The sequence below is a fragment of the Urocampus carinirostris genome, chromosome 16 (assembly GCF_059441175.1).
Source record: "Urocampus carinirostris isolate Australia breed hairy pipefish chromosome 16, RoL_Ucar_1.0, whole genome shotgun sequence".
Taxonomy (NCBI): domain Eukaryota; kingdom Metazoa; phylum Chordata; class Actinopteri; order Syngnathiformes; family Syngnathidae; genus Urocampus; species Urocampus carinirostris.
The window spans coordinates 8938307-8956686 of record NC_142364.1 but is presented as its reverse complement, the minus strand read 5'-3'; the positions used below and the strand labels follow the sequence as shown (position 1 = coordinate 8956686).

At 42.9% G+C, this 18380-nt stretch overlaps 1 protein-coding gene across 1 annotated transcript in view; it reads right to left on the bottom strand.

Moving 5' to 3' along the window:
- Window positions 1-18380, bottom strand: part of itga1 (integrin, alpha 1) — a 112499-nt gene that overhangs the window by 17049 nt on the left and 77070 nt on the right. Inside the window, exons 14-18 of the mRNA XM_088355735.1 lie at window positions 17732-17986; window positions 16006-16136; window positions 8786-8961; window positions 7008-7159; window positions 4139-4249 (exon numbers count right to left, since the gene is read on the bottom strand). Of these exons, the coding sequence (XP_088211861.1) occupies window positions 4139-4249; window positions 7008-7159; window positions 8786-8961; window positions 16006-16136; window positions 17732-17986 (825 nt within the window). The remainder of the gene's footprint in view (window positions 1-4138; window positions 4250-7007; window positions 7160-8785; window positions 8962-16005; window positions 16137-17731; window positions 17987-18380) is intronic.

Genomic DNA, 18380 nt, shown 5'->3' with positions numbered 1-18380 from the left:
ATTGTCAATACGTGTTCAGGCGTTCTATTCTATTCTATTCTATTCCATTCTATTCCATTCTATTCCATTCTACTGCATTCTACTGCATTCTATTATATTCTATTGTACTGCATTTTATTCTATTCTACTGCATTCTATTCTATCATACTGTATTCTATTCTATTCTATTCTATTCTATTCTATTGCATTCTATTCTATTTTTCTATACTGTATTCTATTCCATTGTACTGCATTCCATTCTATTCTACTGCAGTATATTCTATTATACTGTATTCTATTCTATTATATTCTATTATATTGCATTCTATTCTATTTTATTATACTGTATTCTATTCTATTCTATTCTATTCTGTTCTATTCGATTCTACTGCATTCTATTCTATTCTATTGCATTCTAATCTATTTTAATATACTGTATTCTATTCTATTCTATTCTATTGCATTCTATTCTATTCTATTATACTGTATTCTATTCTATTCTACTGCATTCTATCCTATTCTACTGCATTCTATTATATTCTATTGCATTCTATTCTATTCTACTGCATTCTATTCTATTATACTGTATTATATCATATTTTATTATACTGCATTATATTCTATTCTACTGTATTCTATTCTATTCTATTCTACTGCATTATATTCTATTATACTGTATTCTATTCTATTCTATTCTATTCTATTATATTCTATTCTATTCTATTGCATTCAATTCTATTTTATTCTATTCTATTCTATTCCATTCTATTCTATTATATTATATTATACTGTATTCTATTCTATTCTATTCTACTGCATTCTATTCTTTTCTACTGCATTATATTCTATTATACTGTATTCGATTCTATTCTATTCTATTGCATTCTATTCTATTCTATTGCATTCTATTCTATTCTATTCTATTCTATTCTACTGCATTCTATTCTATTATATCATACTGTATTATATTCTATTCTATTCTATTTTATTATACTGTCCTCTATTCTATTCTACTGCATTCTATTACAGAGTCTATTCAACCCAACTTCTAAAAATTGACCGGGTAATAACATAGTAACAACATAGTTATAACATGATAAGTTGTTATTTTAGAAATGCATCTCAAACTGAGTGCTCTTTTTTTAAATTAGTAGCAAAAAGAAGCTCTCGACTTGATTTAAGTAAGAGCCTCCTAAAGTATGTCATAACATTTATTTCTTTATCACAAAACATAAATGCTTCTGGAGGCACCTTTGACGAAAGCGGGGTTGAAAAAGAAAAAATGGTGGAATTTTTCTTTTGTGTTTGTTTGTCTGATAGAGCAAACATTCACCTCGCGCTTGACCTTCATTTCCTTGGTTTTTCTGCCTGACCTACCCGCCACCCCCCCAGGAGTATCAAACGGGTCACAGTGCAGTTCGTTCCCAGTCTCAGCTGACTGGCCGCTAGACTGGAATAAATATCCCATTTTTATGCTTGATGCCTTTCAAAACAAAGACAAAAGACTTTTCATTTATTCCCATATCAGGCGCTGAATATTTTCTGCCTGTTTATGACGACTCCTACTGCTAGTGAGGGAGATTGTCTTGAAAATACTGGATGGATTCTTTGACATGCCAACAAAAGAGAACAGCTGGCTTAGAACTGATGCAAACCATTATTTAAAAAAAGCATTGCAAGGGTAAAAAGCGGGTGATTTGGCCATGTAATTTCTGCCAAGTGCTCTGAATGTCAAAGTGAAGAAAGAAGATTGCAACCTTGACGGAATCAGCTGGGAAAGGTCTGATACAGATGAGTGACACAATTAAGACAATCGTTTTTGGCAGCTGTCAATGCTGATCAACCGGTGCAGAAATCAACATGACTTAAGTTGACATTAAAGGGATAGTGTGTATTATTTAGCACCTCATAGTGGTTAAAAAACTTGTATAAAAAAGTGTATGGATTAGGATAATGGGCAAAAACACATGATCTATCATGATCTCATCATCTATATTTTTGAAAATACTTGTAGTTTGAGAAATTTGTGTTTATTTGACATAACATGATGCACGACAAGAGGGAGCTAATATAATTTTCCGCCATCTTGCTGTTACAAGAAAAAAACTTCTTTTGCTTTTTCTTTTCTTTTTTCTCTCTTTTGTTTCCCCTTTTCCTTTTCTTGTTCTTCTTTTTTTTCTTTCTTTCTTCCATTCTTTCTTTCTTTCTTTCTTTCTTTCTTTGTCTTTTTTACGTTTTCCTTTTTTTCTTTTGATTTCTTTTTTCTCTTAATTTCTTTCTATTTCTTTTTAGTTTTGTTGGTTTGTTTTTTTCATTTTTTATTTCTTTTGGTCTTTGATTTTGTTTTACCTTTGTAAAAGGCTAGGTAAAAAAAAAGTCAAAAAAGAAAATTTGTGCTGTTTGGTCTCTTTGAATTGCCGTAATTTGTAATCTTCCAAGTGGTCAAATATTACACACTGTCCCTTTACATGTAAGCAGGAATGCGACAAAAACATTCTCAGAACAAAATTCTGTGTGCTCTACTGACTAAAATTCAAAAGCCTTTACGATAAAAACAGCCTGTACACTTGCTGTGCCATGAAACTAATTGTAAGCTCTCCCATCCCTTGCGCACGTGACAAAGTGATAGAGAGGAGACCAAGTATTGCTACTACGACATAGAAAAATACATTATCCATGCCACACTAGTTACTGACTAAAGGAGGGTACTAATACTTATCGGGTTGACAGTTACCGGACTACAACAGCCTAATATAACGTCACAGTTTTTGGTACTTTTTTGTACTACACATAAACAAGAAACGGATGTTAATGTCATGATTACTGCCTGATGTGACTTAGGTGTGCCCGCTCATTTGGCGGGTTCTAATTGGCTCCCTGCCAGTATTTTAACCCAGTCCTGTTTGTCCCCTTTTGTCAGTCCGTCTGCAAACCTCATTATATACTAGGCAAGCCTTTTTCGACTCTGACTCCCACCTGTACCATTTTTGCTCCCGTCTGTCTCCGGCTTCGACCCGTTTTGATCCTGAACACGACGGCTCTCCCGTCCCGGTTTACGACCTCTTTTCCGCCCCGACTACGTCTACTCTCCCGTTCTGGCTTACCACTCGCTTACGATCCTGACCACGTTTTTGCTCTCCTGTCCCGGCTATCGACACGTTTCTCCGTCCCTAACACTGCCATCGCCCGCTACGGAAGATCCACTTCTGTATGTCGTGATTACTGCTCATTTGGCGCCAACCACCACAGGTTCTGATTGGCTCCCTGTCACTATTTGAACTCAGTCCTGGCAGTCCCCTGTTGTCAGTAGGTCTGCGAACCTCAGTGTATATGAGGCATGCCTTTTTCGACCCTGACTCCCACCTGTCCCGTTTTTGCTCCCGTCTGTCTCCGGCTTCGACCCGTTTTGATCCTGAACACGACGGCTCTCCCGTCCCGGTTTACGACCTCTTTTCCGCCCCGACTACGTCTACTCTCCCGTTCTGGCTTACCACTCGCTTACGATCCTGACCACGTTTTTGCTCTCCTGTCCCGGCTATCGACACGTTTCTCCGTCCCTAACACTGCCATCGCCCGCTACGGAAGATCCACTTCTGTATGTCGTGATTACTGCTCATTTGGCGCCAACCACCACAGGTTCTGATTGGCTCCCTGTCACTATTTGAACTCAGTCCTGGCAGTCCCCTGTTGTCAGTAGGTCTGCGAACCTCAGTGTATATGAGGCATGCCTTTTTCGACCCTGACTCCCACCTGTCCCGTTTTTGCTCCCGTCTGTCTCCGGCTTCGACCCGTTTTGATCCTGAACACGTCTGCTCTCCCGTCCCGGCTTTCGACCTCTTTTTGTCTCCGACTACGTCTACTCTCCCGTTCTGGCTTACGATTCGCTTCCGATCCTGACCACGTTTTTGCTCTCCTGTCCAGGCTATCGCCCCGTTTTTCCGTTCCTGACATCGCCATCGCCCGCTACGGAAGATCCACTTCTGTGTTCGGATCACCTTAGATTACTTAGATTATAATCACTATAATCAATTACCTGTAGTATGTAATTTATGCTAATATTACTATTATTGTTACTATTGTAATTATAGTATATATTAAATCAATGACAATAAAGACAATTTGATTCAAATTCTATTCTATGTGGAGCTGAGGACCTTACCGTTTTGTTGATAGACGTGGGCAGGCTTTGGTCCATGACCGGGCCTTGGTCCGGGTCAGCCAGTCCAAAGTCTAAGGACACCATCAGAGGGTCTCGGAAGTCCAGCCGGGCCTTGGGAGATTTGAACAGTGATTATATTTTTGATTTGATATTTTTAAAATGTAGAAGAGTCAAGGAGAATAATCATATCACTTCAAGATTTTTCAGTTCACAACAATATTGTACATTATACAAAATAATATTGCTGAAATAATTATATTCATCTATATTTTCATTCAGTTTTAATCATCACAGTTAATAGGTAATACAAAGCAGTTATCACTTCAGATTTTTCAGTTCATATATTCTTCGTGGTTTGCTGTCCCGCCACAGTTGTAATGCCTTTTCAAGGTCCGATCCATTATCATCCTCCTCATAGCGTCACCAGGAATAAAATTCAGATTCAGATTCAGATTCAGATTTACTTTATTGTCATTCGTGTACACGTGTATACAGAACGAAATGTCGATACATCTGACCCGCACAGGTTCTTTGAACGTCAGCCGGGATAGATAAGATTAACCATGTCTTCGTCAGAATTTTAGCGCAGCAGTTCGTCATCTCGCGGTTCGATGCCACTTCCAGTTGTTAAATGGTCCAGTTTATTGTCCAGAGAGCGAACGTTGGAGAGCAAAATGGATGTTAGAGGGGTTAGCCTTTAGCCTAGCTGTTAGCCCGGCCCGCTTCCTCGTCACGCCGCTGTCTTGCCACTCTGCTTCGCTGCTTTGTAGGCCGCTGGGTCTTGTTGACATAGCAGTCCGTGGCTAATAAACACCGAGCGCTTGATGTCTGGATGATCGCATATCCAGCAAAAAAAACTGCGATCGTATCTTAATCTGCAGTTCGAGCCGACTTTGTGCGCCATCAAAACTGAGTCGAAGACTGGATCTTATGGCCGACGTGTAAAAAAACCGTTGCAAGCCGATGCAGCCGCAGCCGAACAGGGCGCCGCCATGATGATTAAGTCCATTTTGGCAGAAAAGTCCTTATCTTGCTTAGGAGTATTATTTTGTTTATTTTCTATCAAGTCGTTCGCTCCAACACACGTGTTTTCCTTGCCTCCGCGAACTTCCGAAAAATTTCTCCACCGTTTTTTTCCTGCCGGAATTATTGCCTTTGTTATCACTTTCTGCATTATGTTTCGACTTATTACTGACACTGAAGAAATCACCAATTTTTTGTTGATTTTCACCTAAAATCGACGACAACCACCACAACAATGATTCGAAGCAACGAGATCTCGTTTGCTGAGATCGGCGTGCGGACGAAAACTCGAACCGCGAGACCAAAACAACAATGGCGGATCTGCCTGACGAAGAGTTTGGATTGCGGTAAATCTTTGTTTAAAAAAAAAAAAAAGTAATCGGGTAATAATGACAATTTTGTGTCGAAAAAGTTGCGTCCCGGGGACGCACGTTGATTTGACCAGGGTTGGGTAGGGTTACTTTAACTGGATTACTTTCAATTACTTTTGGATGACTCCAATAGCAAATATGCTAATAAAAGACAAAAAAAACTAAATATGAATAAAATTAAAATTACTAAATTTTGTGCTGGCTTTGGGAGTAACAGAATACATGGAATGGCAAAAATTATGTTGGCAAGCTGTTTGGATTTGGTCGCCTTTTATGTTAGTTTTGCCGGAGCTCAAAGCCAGGAGAGAAAGCTTACCACGTGTTGTGAGTCATCATTTTATTCATATTTAGTTTATTTTGTCTTTTATTAGCATATTTGTTATCGGAGTCATCCAAAAGTCATTGAAAGTAACCAAGTTAAAGTAACCCTACCCAACCCTGGATTTGACACTATGCGTCCCCAGCAAAAATGATGCGTCTAGGGCAGGGGTGTCCAACTCATTTTAACTCGGGGGCCACACGATAGAACAAACATTCTGTCGGGGGCCGGACTAGTAGATTAAAGAGAAAGAAAAAGAGAAATAAAGAAATAAGAGAAACAGAGAGAGAAAATGAGAGAGGGCGGGACACAGCGAAAGAAAAAGAGAGAGAGGGGGAAAAGAAAGGGAGAGGAAGAAAGAAATCCAAAGAGAAATAGAAAGACAGAAGGAGAGAAAAGAGAAAAGAAAGCGTGAAGGGTATGACGAGAGAAAGAGAAAAGAGAGAAAAGGAAAAAAGGAAGTTAGAGCAAAAGAGGTTAAAAGACACAGAGAGAGAAAGAGAAAAGAGAGAAAGGGAAAAAAGGAAGTTAGAGCAAAAGAGGTTAAAAGACACAAAGAGAGAAAGAGACAAAGAGCAACAAAGGAAGAGAAAAAGAGAAACACAGAGAGTGAAAGAGACAGAGACAGAGTGGGAGAAAAGGGGTGGAAAGGAAAGAGAGAAAGAGAAAGAGAGACAGAGAGAGAGAGAGAAATAAATGAATACAAGTACAGTGTGTTTCCTTATTGTTGGCACCTGGCTTTGGCAACATCAAGTTGACATATTTGAACCTGCAGTTTGTTTTTCTCTTGCGCTTCTCTGAGTGTTGTCCCGCGGGCCGGATTCAATCCCTAGCGGGCCTGATCTGGCCCGCGGGCCGCCTGTTTGACACCTGTGGTCTATGGCAAACGAGAACACTGCTTTTATCAATGTTGTTTCATCAATAACCACATTTTCCTAAATATAACTTCTTTCCTTATTTTGTGTGGCTCATCCTGTTAAATTCAAACAAAGAAGAGCGTAAACTCCTTTGCACGCACATGCGCTGCAGAAATGCTGCAGCTGTTCTCACTGATTAGTTCCTGTCTGCATTGCCAACGCTAAGCTAATCCAAGTGCGCCTCGTTGTCCTTCTTCTCGACCGCTCGCCACCAAAAAAAAGGATTCAAACGCGCTTACCGACATCACGAACACTTCATTCACGCACGACCTCCTCCGTTCCTCCACGTGCACCGTCCGAGAAATCCGCCGGTCGCTCTTATCGTCCGAGTCCAGGAAAGAAGCCCTGGCTTTGGCCCGCAGAGCGTCCAGAGTCAGGTTGTAGCGAATCGCTGCACGCCAAAAAAAGAAGGAAAGTTGATAATTCACGCGTTTGTTACCTCCCGTCTCGATGACTGTAATGCACTACTCTCCGGCAATGTTCCCGGTAATTTTCCAGGGGTATGAGCGTTCACACAAAGTCGGTGAGCAACGCTTGAAACAACAGTGAGCAACAGCAATCCCAAGTGTGGCAACTAAGTCATCATCAAACGTGTCCAAAACTTACGCATAATACTAACATTTTTGGGGGCTTATTTGGTCGGTTGCACGATACACAACTGTATTTAATCACATTTTTGGTTGGAAGTACCATGTTGGCAACAAGATTCACTTGGTATGATTGGAAATTATTTGAATGCAACACAAAAATTTTTTTCTTTTTCCCCTGTTTTTTTCAATTTTTTAAAATTCCTTTAAAAAAAAATCTCATTGTGTTTATTTTTTCCTAGGTGTTACTTTTTTCTTTTTGTTCTCTATTTACTTTTTTCCTTTGTTTCTTTCTTTTCTTTTTTTTCTGGCTTTTTTCTGAATTTTTTCTTCTTTTTTCTTTCTTCTTTCTTCTTCGGCTTTTCACTACTTTTTCATTTCGGTATTTTTTTATTTTTTGTTCTATTCCCCCCCCCTTCCTTTAAGTCATTTTGTGCACAATTTTACATAATATTTGGTCGTGTAGGAATGAAAGAAGGAAAAACGACCCGAAGAGCCGCTTAGGACACGAAAGAGCCGGTTCCTTTTAGGGAGCCGAGCCAAAGAAGCCGGTTCTCGACAAACTCTACTGACTTTACTCAACTTTGTTCTACTTCGACTCAACTTCAAAATACCGCATTTATAATACAATGTCAGGGGAACCCGTGTATTTTTACCTTCATGCACTGTAACTTTGACTTAATCCGCTTCTTAATTAGCAATTTGGAGCACTGATTTTTGTGAGCTGGCTAGATTTTCTTGTGCGCTGAGAATGCGCGGGCAGTGCGCGATTGCGCACATGCGCAGCTTAGAGGGAGCATTGCTCTCCGGTCTCCTGAAGTCCAAAATCAAGAGCCTTCAGCTGGTACAAAATGCTGCAGCGAGGCTTTTAACTAAGACAAGAAAGTATGATCACATGACCCCGGTTTTAGCTAACCTGCATTGGCTACCTGTTAGCTTAAGATGTGATTTTAAGGTTCTGTTGGTAGAATACCAAATCATGCATGGACTTGCTCCCTCATATCTTTCAGATTCAATCTCGCACTATGTTCCGGTCCGGAGCCTTCGCTCTGAAAATGCTGGTCTACTAGTGATCCCAAGAGCCAAGAAGAAATCCGCAGTTTTAAGAGCGTTCTCAATTCGGGCCCCGGTGCTGTGGAATGCTCTTTTCCCTGAGATTCGATCTGCAACCTCAGTGGAACTGTTTGAATCTAGGCTTAAAACATACTTCTATTCTATAGCATATGAATAACCTAGATTTTATGTTGACAATATGTGTATTATTTGCCCTCATGTAGGTTTTAGATGAGGGAATGGTGTCATAATAGTCTGTAGTTTGCAATAGTCTTTGATCTGTGCAGCCCTTTGAGACTCTTTGTGATTAAGGGCGTCACAAATAAACATGACTATATAAATGGCGCCAAGGTTTTCGGCGGGCCTCGACATCTCACCTGCTTGGCTCTTGGCGTCCTCCTTGTCGGATTTGACGGCGTAGACGAAACAGACTTCGGTGGTCACGCAGGCCGATTTGCGACCGTAAAATGAGCACTGGTGTTCGGCCTGCTGCACGTTAATTTTTGCGGGGTTGAAGGTCACCGTGGCTCGGAGTTCTGCCACGTCTCGAGACCTGAGTGAGAGTAGGGAATTTTATTACAATTCTATTTTGATTCAAGGATCTTAATAAGGGAAACGCGGAGTGTTCTGTCACGGTTGCCATGGCGCCCAATTGGCCCAGGCAGTGTGGTGCCAGCTGAGGCTCATTGACAGATTGGCTTTCCGTCTTTTTAAGCTCAGTGCTCTCATTTTTCCTTTGTCAGTCCGTCAAGGAACCTCTGCGCCGCAAGACATGGGTTCTGACGCGGTCCTGTTTTCCTATTGGTATTTCTCGTTTATTTTGTCCTCTTAAATATCAGTTTCCAGTTTCGTTCCCTCTATTTTTGTCCTGTTTATTATTCTCTCCCCATTTGACCCCATTTGTGTGACATTTGCTCGGACAATTGGAATCGATCTTGTTGGTCTCAGGCTTCCTGTCTTTCCATCCATCTATCTATCTATCTATCTATCTATCTATCTATCTATCTATCTATATTATATATATATATATATATATATATATATATATATATATATATATATATATATATATATATATATATATATATAGCAAGACAAAACTCTTCGAAATAATGGTTTCAAAGCAAGGTGCAAGCAAAGTTCTTTTGTAAAAATGTCACAAAATACTGCAAACAAGGATACCAACGTATTTACCTTCAGTGCAGATGACGCTGGGCGAGGAGAAGAAGTGTGTGCGCCCTGTGTAAAGCTCCCCCTATTCCTACTACTCACCCAATCAAATTACTCCAGGTGCATTTTTAGAGCTTTATGGTAAAAAGTTTGCTCTGTGCTTAAGTTTGTTCTGTGGCTTTTCAGCATGGATTGTTTAATGAGCTTCTATGTATAGAATGATTTATTGATTTACAGCCACAACGGGGTCTGTTGGGGTGACACTTTGACCGTAAATTGTAGTTAATATCACGGTTGCCATGGCGCCCAATTGGCCCCGCCCACGTGGCGCCAGCTGCGGCTTGTTAACAGATCGGCTTTCTGTGTATTTTAAGCTCAGCGCTGTCACCATTCCGTTGTCAGCCCGTCAACGAACTTCTGCCCCGCAAGACGTGGGTTTCGACGTGGGTCCTGTTCCTGTTGGTATTTCCCGCCCGGTATTGTTCCTGTTTATTTTGTCCTGTTTAATTTCAGTTTCCAGTTTGGTTTCCGTCTATTTTTGTCCTAATATATACATATACATTTTGTCAACATAAAATCTTGGCAACATCAAGTTGACATATTTCAACCTGCAGCTTGTTTTTCTCTTGCGCTTCTCTGGGTGTTGTCTCGCGGGCCGGATTTAATCCCTTAGCGGGCCTGATCTGGCCTGCGGGCTGCCTGTTTGACACCTGTGGTCTATTTTATTCTACATGATTTTGTTCAAGTATCGGAAAAAGACGTCCTTTCATTCAGATAAATTCAGCATCATCTGTTGTCCGCTTGTTTTATTGCGACAGCTGAACACGTCCCGATGGACTCGTACGCTGGAGATCGACCATTTCCCGGAGACGTTTTTGTTAAAAGCCTTTCTCAGATGCATCCAAGTCGAACACACAAAAAAAAAGCTTATCGGGCGAAAAAAAACATTTTTTTTCTAGCCGTGTGAGAACTTCAATCCCCTTGTGCCTTCCATTTTATGAAATTTGGCAGCTGGGGCCGGCTGCTTCTTGTTGGCCGCATTTTTTGCTTATCACGCATCTGTTGCCTCCCTCCAGATACTGGAAGTCTGTTTGCTTCTTGCATGTTCCAAATCCCGCCACCAGGGAATAGACTTTCATGTAAAAAGAAAGGTTTGAGAGGGTTCTTTACCCTTATTGTCCCATGAGAGCAATGTTCCCTGTCATTTTCCAGGGGTCTGAGCGTTCACACAAAGTGGGTGAGCAACGCTTGAAACAACAGTGAGCAACCATAATCCCAAGTGTGGCAAGATAATTAATTATCAAACATGTCCAAAACTTGACATCAAGTTCCATTTTGCTGAGTTTCCAGCAATGCAAAATGATTTTTCTCTTTTGAATGAATTGACTCATGTACTATTACAATTCTTTCACAAGATATCCATTTATTTTTATTTCCTGATATATTTTGTCGCATAATATTAACATTTTGGGGGCTTATTGAGTCGGTTGCAAGATACAGAACTGTACATAATCACCGTTTTTAGTGGAAGTACAATGTCGGCAACAAGATTCACTTGATATCATTGGAAATTATTTGAATGCAACACAAACTTTTTCTTCTTTTTTCCATGTTTTTTTCTACTTTTTTTTAAATTCCTTTAAAAAAAATCTCATTGTGTTTATTTTTTCAGAGCTGTTACTTTTTTCTTTTTGTTCTCTATTTACTTTTATCCTACATTTCTTTCTTTTCTTCAAAAAATTTCCTTCTTTTTTTCTCTTCCTTTTGTTTCTCTTTTTCTCAGCTTTTCACTACTTTTGAATTTTGGTATTTTTTTCTTTTTTGTTCTATTCCCCCATTCCTTTAAGTCATTTTGTGCATAATTTTACATAATATTTGGTCATGTTGGGATTAAAGAAGCAAAAACAACCTGAAGAGCCGTTTAGGACCCGAAAGAGCCGGTTCCTTTTAGTGAGCCGAGCCGAGGAAGCCGGTTCTCTACTAACTTTACTCAACTTCGTTCTACTTCGACTCGACTTCAAAATAGCGCATTTAGGACACAACGTCAGGGGAACCGGTGTATTTTTACCTTAATCCACTGTAACTTTGACTTAATTCGCTTCTTAATTAGCAATTTCGAGCCCTGATTTTTGTGAGCCGGCTAGATTTTCTTGTGTGCTGAGAATGTGTGAGCAGTGCGCGATTGCGCACGTGCGCAGCTTAGAGGGAACATGCATGAGAGCCGAATAAACTACCAGCTGTCATCAAAGCAGAGTTCCCAATTTTGCCAGCTGTTGTAGGAAGTTTTTTGTTTGTTTTTTTTAACTTACAAGACCAACCGAATGTTCTGAACTGGTAAACAACAAGGGAACTAAAATTGTTTCATGCTTTTTCCATCCGTCATGATTTTTTATGCGAGGAACTTGAGCCTACCCCATTAGCGCCAACTGCCTCGGACGCTGATTGGCTACCTGTCACTTTTTATACCCCGTCTTCCTGTCACCGGTTGTCAGTCTGTCTGCGAACCTCAGCTTAAGCTAGGCAAGCTTTTCGACCCTGAATCTCTTCTGTTCTGATTCCCGTCTGTTTCTGATTCCCTGTCACCTTTTAAACCCCCGTCTTCCTGTCACCGGTTGTTAGTCCGTCTGCGAACCTCAGCTTACGCTAGGCAAGCTTATCGTACCCTGACTCTCTCTTGTTCTGATTCCAGTGTGTTTCTGATTCCCTGTCACCTTTTTAACCCCCGTCTTCCTGTCACCGGTTGTCAGTCCGTCTGCGAACCTCAGCTTACGCTAGGCAAGCTTTTCGACCCTGACTCTCTCCTGTTCAGATTTTCCGGCTCTGACCCTTTTTCTGATCTAGACGACGATTTTGCTCCCCCGTCCCGGCTACTGATCAGCTTTCTTCCGCTCCCGACACTGCCATCACTCGCCACAGAAATACAACTTCCGCGTCTGAGCAACCTGCTCTCCGCAACCAGCGATCTATGGACCATGTGTACTATCCTTTCCCTTCTTCCCAATGAAACTAAGAGAAACACATGCAAGTGGGTCCTGTCTATGTTCTGGTCCTGACACCATCCTTTGGTCATTAGTAGTATGACCAGTGTTCTGAAGTTCCTTCCTACCAGCTGAGACGTCCTACCAATGCTTAGAATTTTCATTTTTATTTAGTCTTATTTGACTTTTTCACTGCTTCAAAAGCCTGTTTTCTGGCGTAATTTCAAGCCTGGTAGGGTTTTTTCAAAGCTAGCTTTTAGCATGGTGTTGGTTGACAACCCTAATCCCGCAGTATGCATGGGAACTCTCGTTTTATTTCATCACTATGTCGTGATTACTGCTCATTCGGCGCCAACCGCCGCAGTTTCTGATTGGCTCCCTGTCACTATTTGAACTCAGTCTTGGCAGTCCCCTGTTGTCAGTCCGTCTGCAAACCTCAGTGTATACCAGGCAAGCCTTTTTCAACCCTGACTCCCACCTGTCCCGTTTTTCCTCCTGTCTGTCTCCGGCTACAACCCGTTTTGATTCTGACCACGTCTGCTCGCCCGTCCTAGCTTACGACCTGTTTTTGTCCCTGATTATGCCTACTCTTCTGTTCTGGCTTACGACTTGTTTCCGACCTCGACCACGCCTTGCTCTCTGCGGCTCGTTGACAGATTGGCTTTCCGTCTATTTAAACCCTGTCCTGTCAATCCCCTTTTGTCAGTCCGTCTGCGAATCTCCGTATGTTCAAGGCAAGCCTTTTTCGACCCTGACCCCCGCCTGTCCCGTTTTGCTCCCGTTTGTCTCCGGCTACAACCCGTTTTGATACCGATCACGTTTGCTCTCCCAAATTGGCTTACGAATCATTTCCGACCCCTATCACGTCTGCTCTCCCGTTCTTGCTTAAGACTCGCTTCTGACCCTGACCATCTTTTTGCTCTCCTGTCCCGGCTACCGACCCGTTGTTTTTTGTCCCTGACACCGCCATCGCTTGCTCCGTATTGGACTTACAAGCCGAGTACGAGAACGACTTGCTTCCCGCGTCCAGCGCACCCCTTCCTCGTTCCTTCAATAAAACTTGTGACAAACGTTACGTGAATGGGTCCTGTTTCTGTTCTCGTCCTGGCATCAGTGTGTAAAAAGCTAAAAGTGTTTTCTATTTTCGAAACATTTTTTTGTCGATCTGTGAATATTTTAATTCATATTTCATGTGTTTTCCAGGAATCCCAGAAAAACATATTTATATTATTATTGATAATATATCTTGAAGAAAACAACAAATTTGGGGGCAGCACGGCAGCGCAGTGGTTAGCGAGTGTGCGGCACAGTTCTAAGGTCTTGGGAACCTCCTGTGTGGGTTCAAATCCAGCCACCGGACTTCCTGTGTGGAGTTTGTATGTTCTCCCCGTGCTTGCGTGGGTTTCCTCCCACATTCTTAAGACATGCATTTCAGGTGGATTGGCCGGTCCAAATTGTCCCTAGGTGTGAATGAGCAAGCGAGTTGTCTGTCCCTGTGTGCCCTGGGATTGGCTGGCAACCAGTTCAGGGGGTCCCCTGCCCACTGCCAGATGACTGCTGGGATGGGCTCCAGCACCCCCGTGACCCTACTGAGGATAAGCGGTGCAGCTAATGAGATTTGATGAGATGAGATGAGAAAACAACAAATTTGAAGAGCTGAAATAAATAACAGGACTGAGAAAGAGAATCCATAATTTAGTGTTTTTTGAGTGGCTAAATAAAATGAAATAAATATTTCCTGGGTTATCTCTGTGTGATATTAAAATCTGTTTGACGATCTAAAACCTTGTGAGTGATAAATATGCACAAAAACACAGAATTTAGGAAGGGGCCATCTACTTTTCCATGGCACTGTGAGTTCCTTTACTTAGGGGCCTGTCACACAGACATTTGCGGCTGAATCACGGCTAAAATTTTGCGATTTTTTTTCGCCCGTGGTTGCCCGCGATGGAAAATGCGCAAAATTGGCCACCCCGCTGTTCATCGGTGTATGGCCGCAAAAAAGACACCGGCGACTGTTCCGCTTCCTCATCGCGTCATTTCTGCGTCATTTTCTCGTGTGGATCACGGGTATAAAAGCTCCCGAGCCGGTGTTGTGCCCAAATCCGACTCCTACGCAACACACCCACACCCCCACCCCCTCGCGTGAACGCACATTCTGCTGTGATCGCTTTTGTTGTCATCCGCGTTAACAAACGCATTTTGTAGAATACGATCGCACTTTATTGTTTAAATAAACGCGTTATATAGACTAGGATCTCCCAATTGTTATAATTAGCTCACTTTATTGTTTTGATAAGCGTTTTATATAGAATACGATCGCTTTTGTTGGAAGCGCAGCAGAATGCGCGTTCACGCGAGGGGGTGGGGAGGTGGCGGTGTTGCGTTCGATTACGTTCACAACAAAAACAAAGACGGAATGGTTTAAGTTGTATTAAATTCCCAATAAATGCAAGACGAAGTGGTTTTGGTTATATGTTCGCCATTACATTCCCTAAAAGTGAGATAAAACGAGGTAAAAGTGGTTGTAGTAGCGAGGGTATGCAAATCTCGTCAGGGATGCACCGGGCTGTAGAAATCATTACCGCTCAAGACACAGTCCCGTGAAGATCAAGATTTCAAGCTATGGCATCATTTTTATTTTATTATCTTGAAAAGAAATGTCAAGAAATAAAAATGGATTAAGACGAGGTCACTACGCTGACGGGGATCCATGTTCACCCCCTTGACGTCTCCAGCACAACTGACGTGTGCTTGTGCTCGGCAAATCGCGCTGTATATACGCAGAGAAAGGCTGTCACACGCGTAACATGCTAATTTCACGTAATAACACCACGATACAGGCGCAGAACATGCTATTACCATGCTCCACCCACTATTACCCGCTGAAATTTCCCGTCCTACCCATGTGTAACCGCGCCCTGGCCGCGACCATAGCACGTCATTTCCGCGTCATTACCTCGTGTAGACCACGTGTGCGGCACGCGGTTTAACACGTGCTCAAACTTTTGAGCAGCTCAAAAGTTTTGAACGCGGCCAACCACGTGAAAATTTCCGACCGCGAGTAAAGCACAGCTCTATCTCGTCTATATGGCGGTCTCAAAACGTCCAACAGCGCCCAACGGCATCTGCTTCACGGCCAGAAATTTCTGGCCGTGGTTCAGCCTCAATACGCTCGTGAAAGGCTGTGTACCCGCGCTCTGAAGAATTGAGCAGGGTAAAACTTTTACGCGCTGCCACCCGCCCGCGAATTTCCGAACTCGTGTTGAGCACCGCTGTATCTCGTCTTAATGGCGAACTCAATGCGTCCAATAGCGTCCGCCTCAAAGGCAGAAATTTCTGGCCGTGTTTCAGCCGCAAATGTTTGTGTGACAGGCCCCCGATCTAATATTCTGGGTCTTAGATTTTACCTGAAAATAAGAGAAAAATAAGATTTATGGGGGTCTCACCAGAACAAGGAGGCACCTCCGAGCCCCCCAATAGTCACATCAGTGATTCCGTCTCCATTGAGATCCATCACGCCGTGAATGGACTGACCAAAGAACTTCTTCTTGTCATCATTTCCGCCCGCCGGGATGTGCTATGAACAAATCCAGTCGTCATCTATTAGTTCAAACCGGTTGTCCCCAAACTTTTTCCTTTGGGGGCCACATCACATTTCCCTTCTCTAGTGAGGGGCCAGGGTCAGTTCGTAACAGAAAAAGTGTAAATTTACAGAATAAAAGGCGGAAAATATATAATACCACTATTTATAAAAAATAGATAATAACTAAATAACACTGGATTGCAAGACGTGTGTTATGACTCTGTCCGGTATCCTGCTTGTGTATCCTGTCCGGTATCGATCCCGTCTGTCCAGCATCGGCTCGTGTATCTGGTATCGATCCCGTCTGATCGATGCCTGTCTGATATCTGCCTCCAGTCTCCAGTATCGGGTATCAATCCCGTCTGTCTTGTCCTGTTGGATATCTTGCTACAGTCTCCGGTATCCGGTATCGATCCCGTCTGTCTCGTCCTATCTGATATCTGACTCCAGTCTCCAGTATCCGATATCAATCCCGTCTGTCTCGTCCGGTCTGATATCTGACTCCAGTCTCCTGTATCTGATATCGATCCCGTCTGTCTCGTCCGGTCTGATATCTCACTCCAGTCTCCAGTATATGGTGTAGATCCCGCCTGTCTCAGCCTGTCTGATATTTTGCTACAGTCTCTGGTATCCGGTATCGATCCCGCCTGTCTCATCCTGTCCGATATCTTGCGCCATTATCCAGTATCCGGTATCGATCCCGTCTGTCTCATCCTGTCTGATATCTGACTCCAGTCTCCAGTATCGGGTATCGATCCCGTCTATCTCGTCCTGTTTGATATCTGACTCCAGTCTCCAGTGTCTGGCATCGATCCCGTCTGTCTTGTCCTGTTTGATATCTTGCTATAGTCTCAGGTATCCGGTATCGATCCCGCCTGTCTCATTCTCTCCGATATCTTGCGCCAGTCTCCAGTATCCGGTATCGATCCCGTCTGTCTCGTCCTGTCTGATATCTCACTCCAGTCTTCAGTATCCGGTATCGATCCCGTCTGTCTCGTCCTGTCTGATATCTGACTCCATTCTCCAGTATCCTGTGTCGATCCCGTCTGTCTCGTCCTGTCTGATATCTGACTCCGGTCTCCAGTATCCTGTATCGATCCCGTCTGTCTCATCCTGTCTGATATCTGACTCCGGTCTCAATATTTTGCTACAGTCTCTGGTATTCGGTATCGAACCCGCCTGTCTCATCCTGTCTGATATTTTGCTACATTCTCTGGTATCCGGTATCGATCCTGTCGGTCTCGTTCTGTCTGATATCTGACTCCAGTCCAAGTATCAGGTATCGATACCGTCTGTCTCGTCCTGTCTGATATTTTGCTACAGTCTCTGGTATCCAGTATCGATCCCACCTGTCTCATCCTGTCCAATATCTTGCGCCAGTCTCCGGTATCCGGTATTGATCCCGCCTGTCTCATCCTGCCTGATATCTTGCACCAGTGTCCAGTATCCTGTATCGATCCCGTCTGTCTCGTCCTGTCTGATATCTGACTCCGGTCTCAAGTATCCTGTATTGATTCCGTCTGTCTCGTCCTGTCTAATATCTGACTCTAGACGAACAAATCCACGATCGACCACGAGGGGGCGCTCACCTGCACAAACTTCTCCTTGAGGGAGCGCTTGCTGTCCCCGTGGTAGATATAGACTCCGCCTTTGTGGTCGTTTTCGAAGGGTGCCCCTATCGCCACGTCGTTGAGGCCGTCCAGGTTGAGGTCCGACACGGCAGCGATGGCCGTTCCGAAACGGGCGCCGCAGGGCTCGTTTTTGTGCCCGCATTCTGAAGAGCCGGAGCTGCAGCACGACTGGTTGACGGGTTTTAGCGTGAATTCGTGGGCGAAGCGGCCGTCCTGCAAATAAGGTAATGGAGGTTATTGTGTTTATTGTGGATTCGTAAATTTCTCCAAAATTTTTGTCCAAATCATTTATTTTCTCATTCGGGCACCAATGAGGACGCAACTCTGGACAGCCTTCTGTTAGGGCACAGGTGTCAAACAGGCGGCCCGCGGGCCAGATCAGGCCCGCTAAGGGATTGAATCGCGAGACAACACTCAGAGTAGCGCAAGAGAAAAACAAAGCCCAGGGAAACGGCCCGAATGGCCCGGTCTTTTTTTGCCATTGTTTGTGTTTGTGCCTCGATTCTAAAAATCGAAAACAATTCCCAAAATCTTTTTGTTTTTAACTCTCCAAAGTTTATAAGTATACTTATTAACATTAGTATTGTCTGTCCCCCCAAAAAAAAAA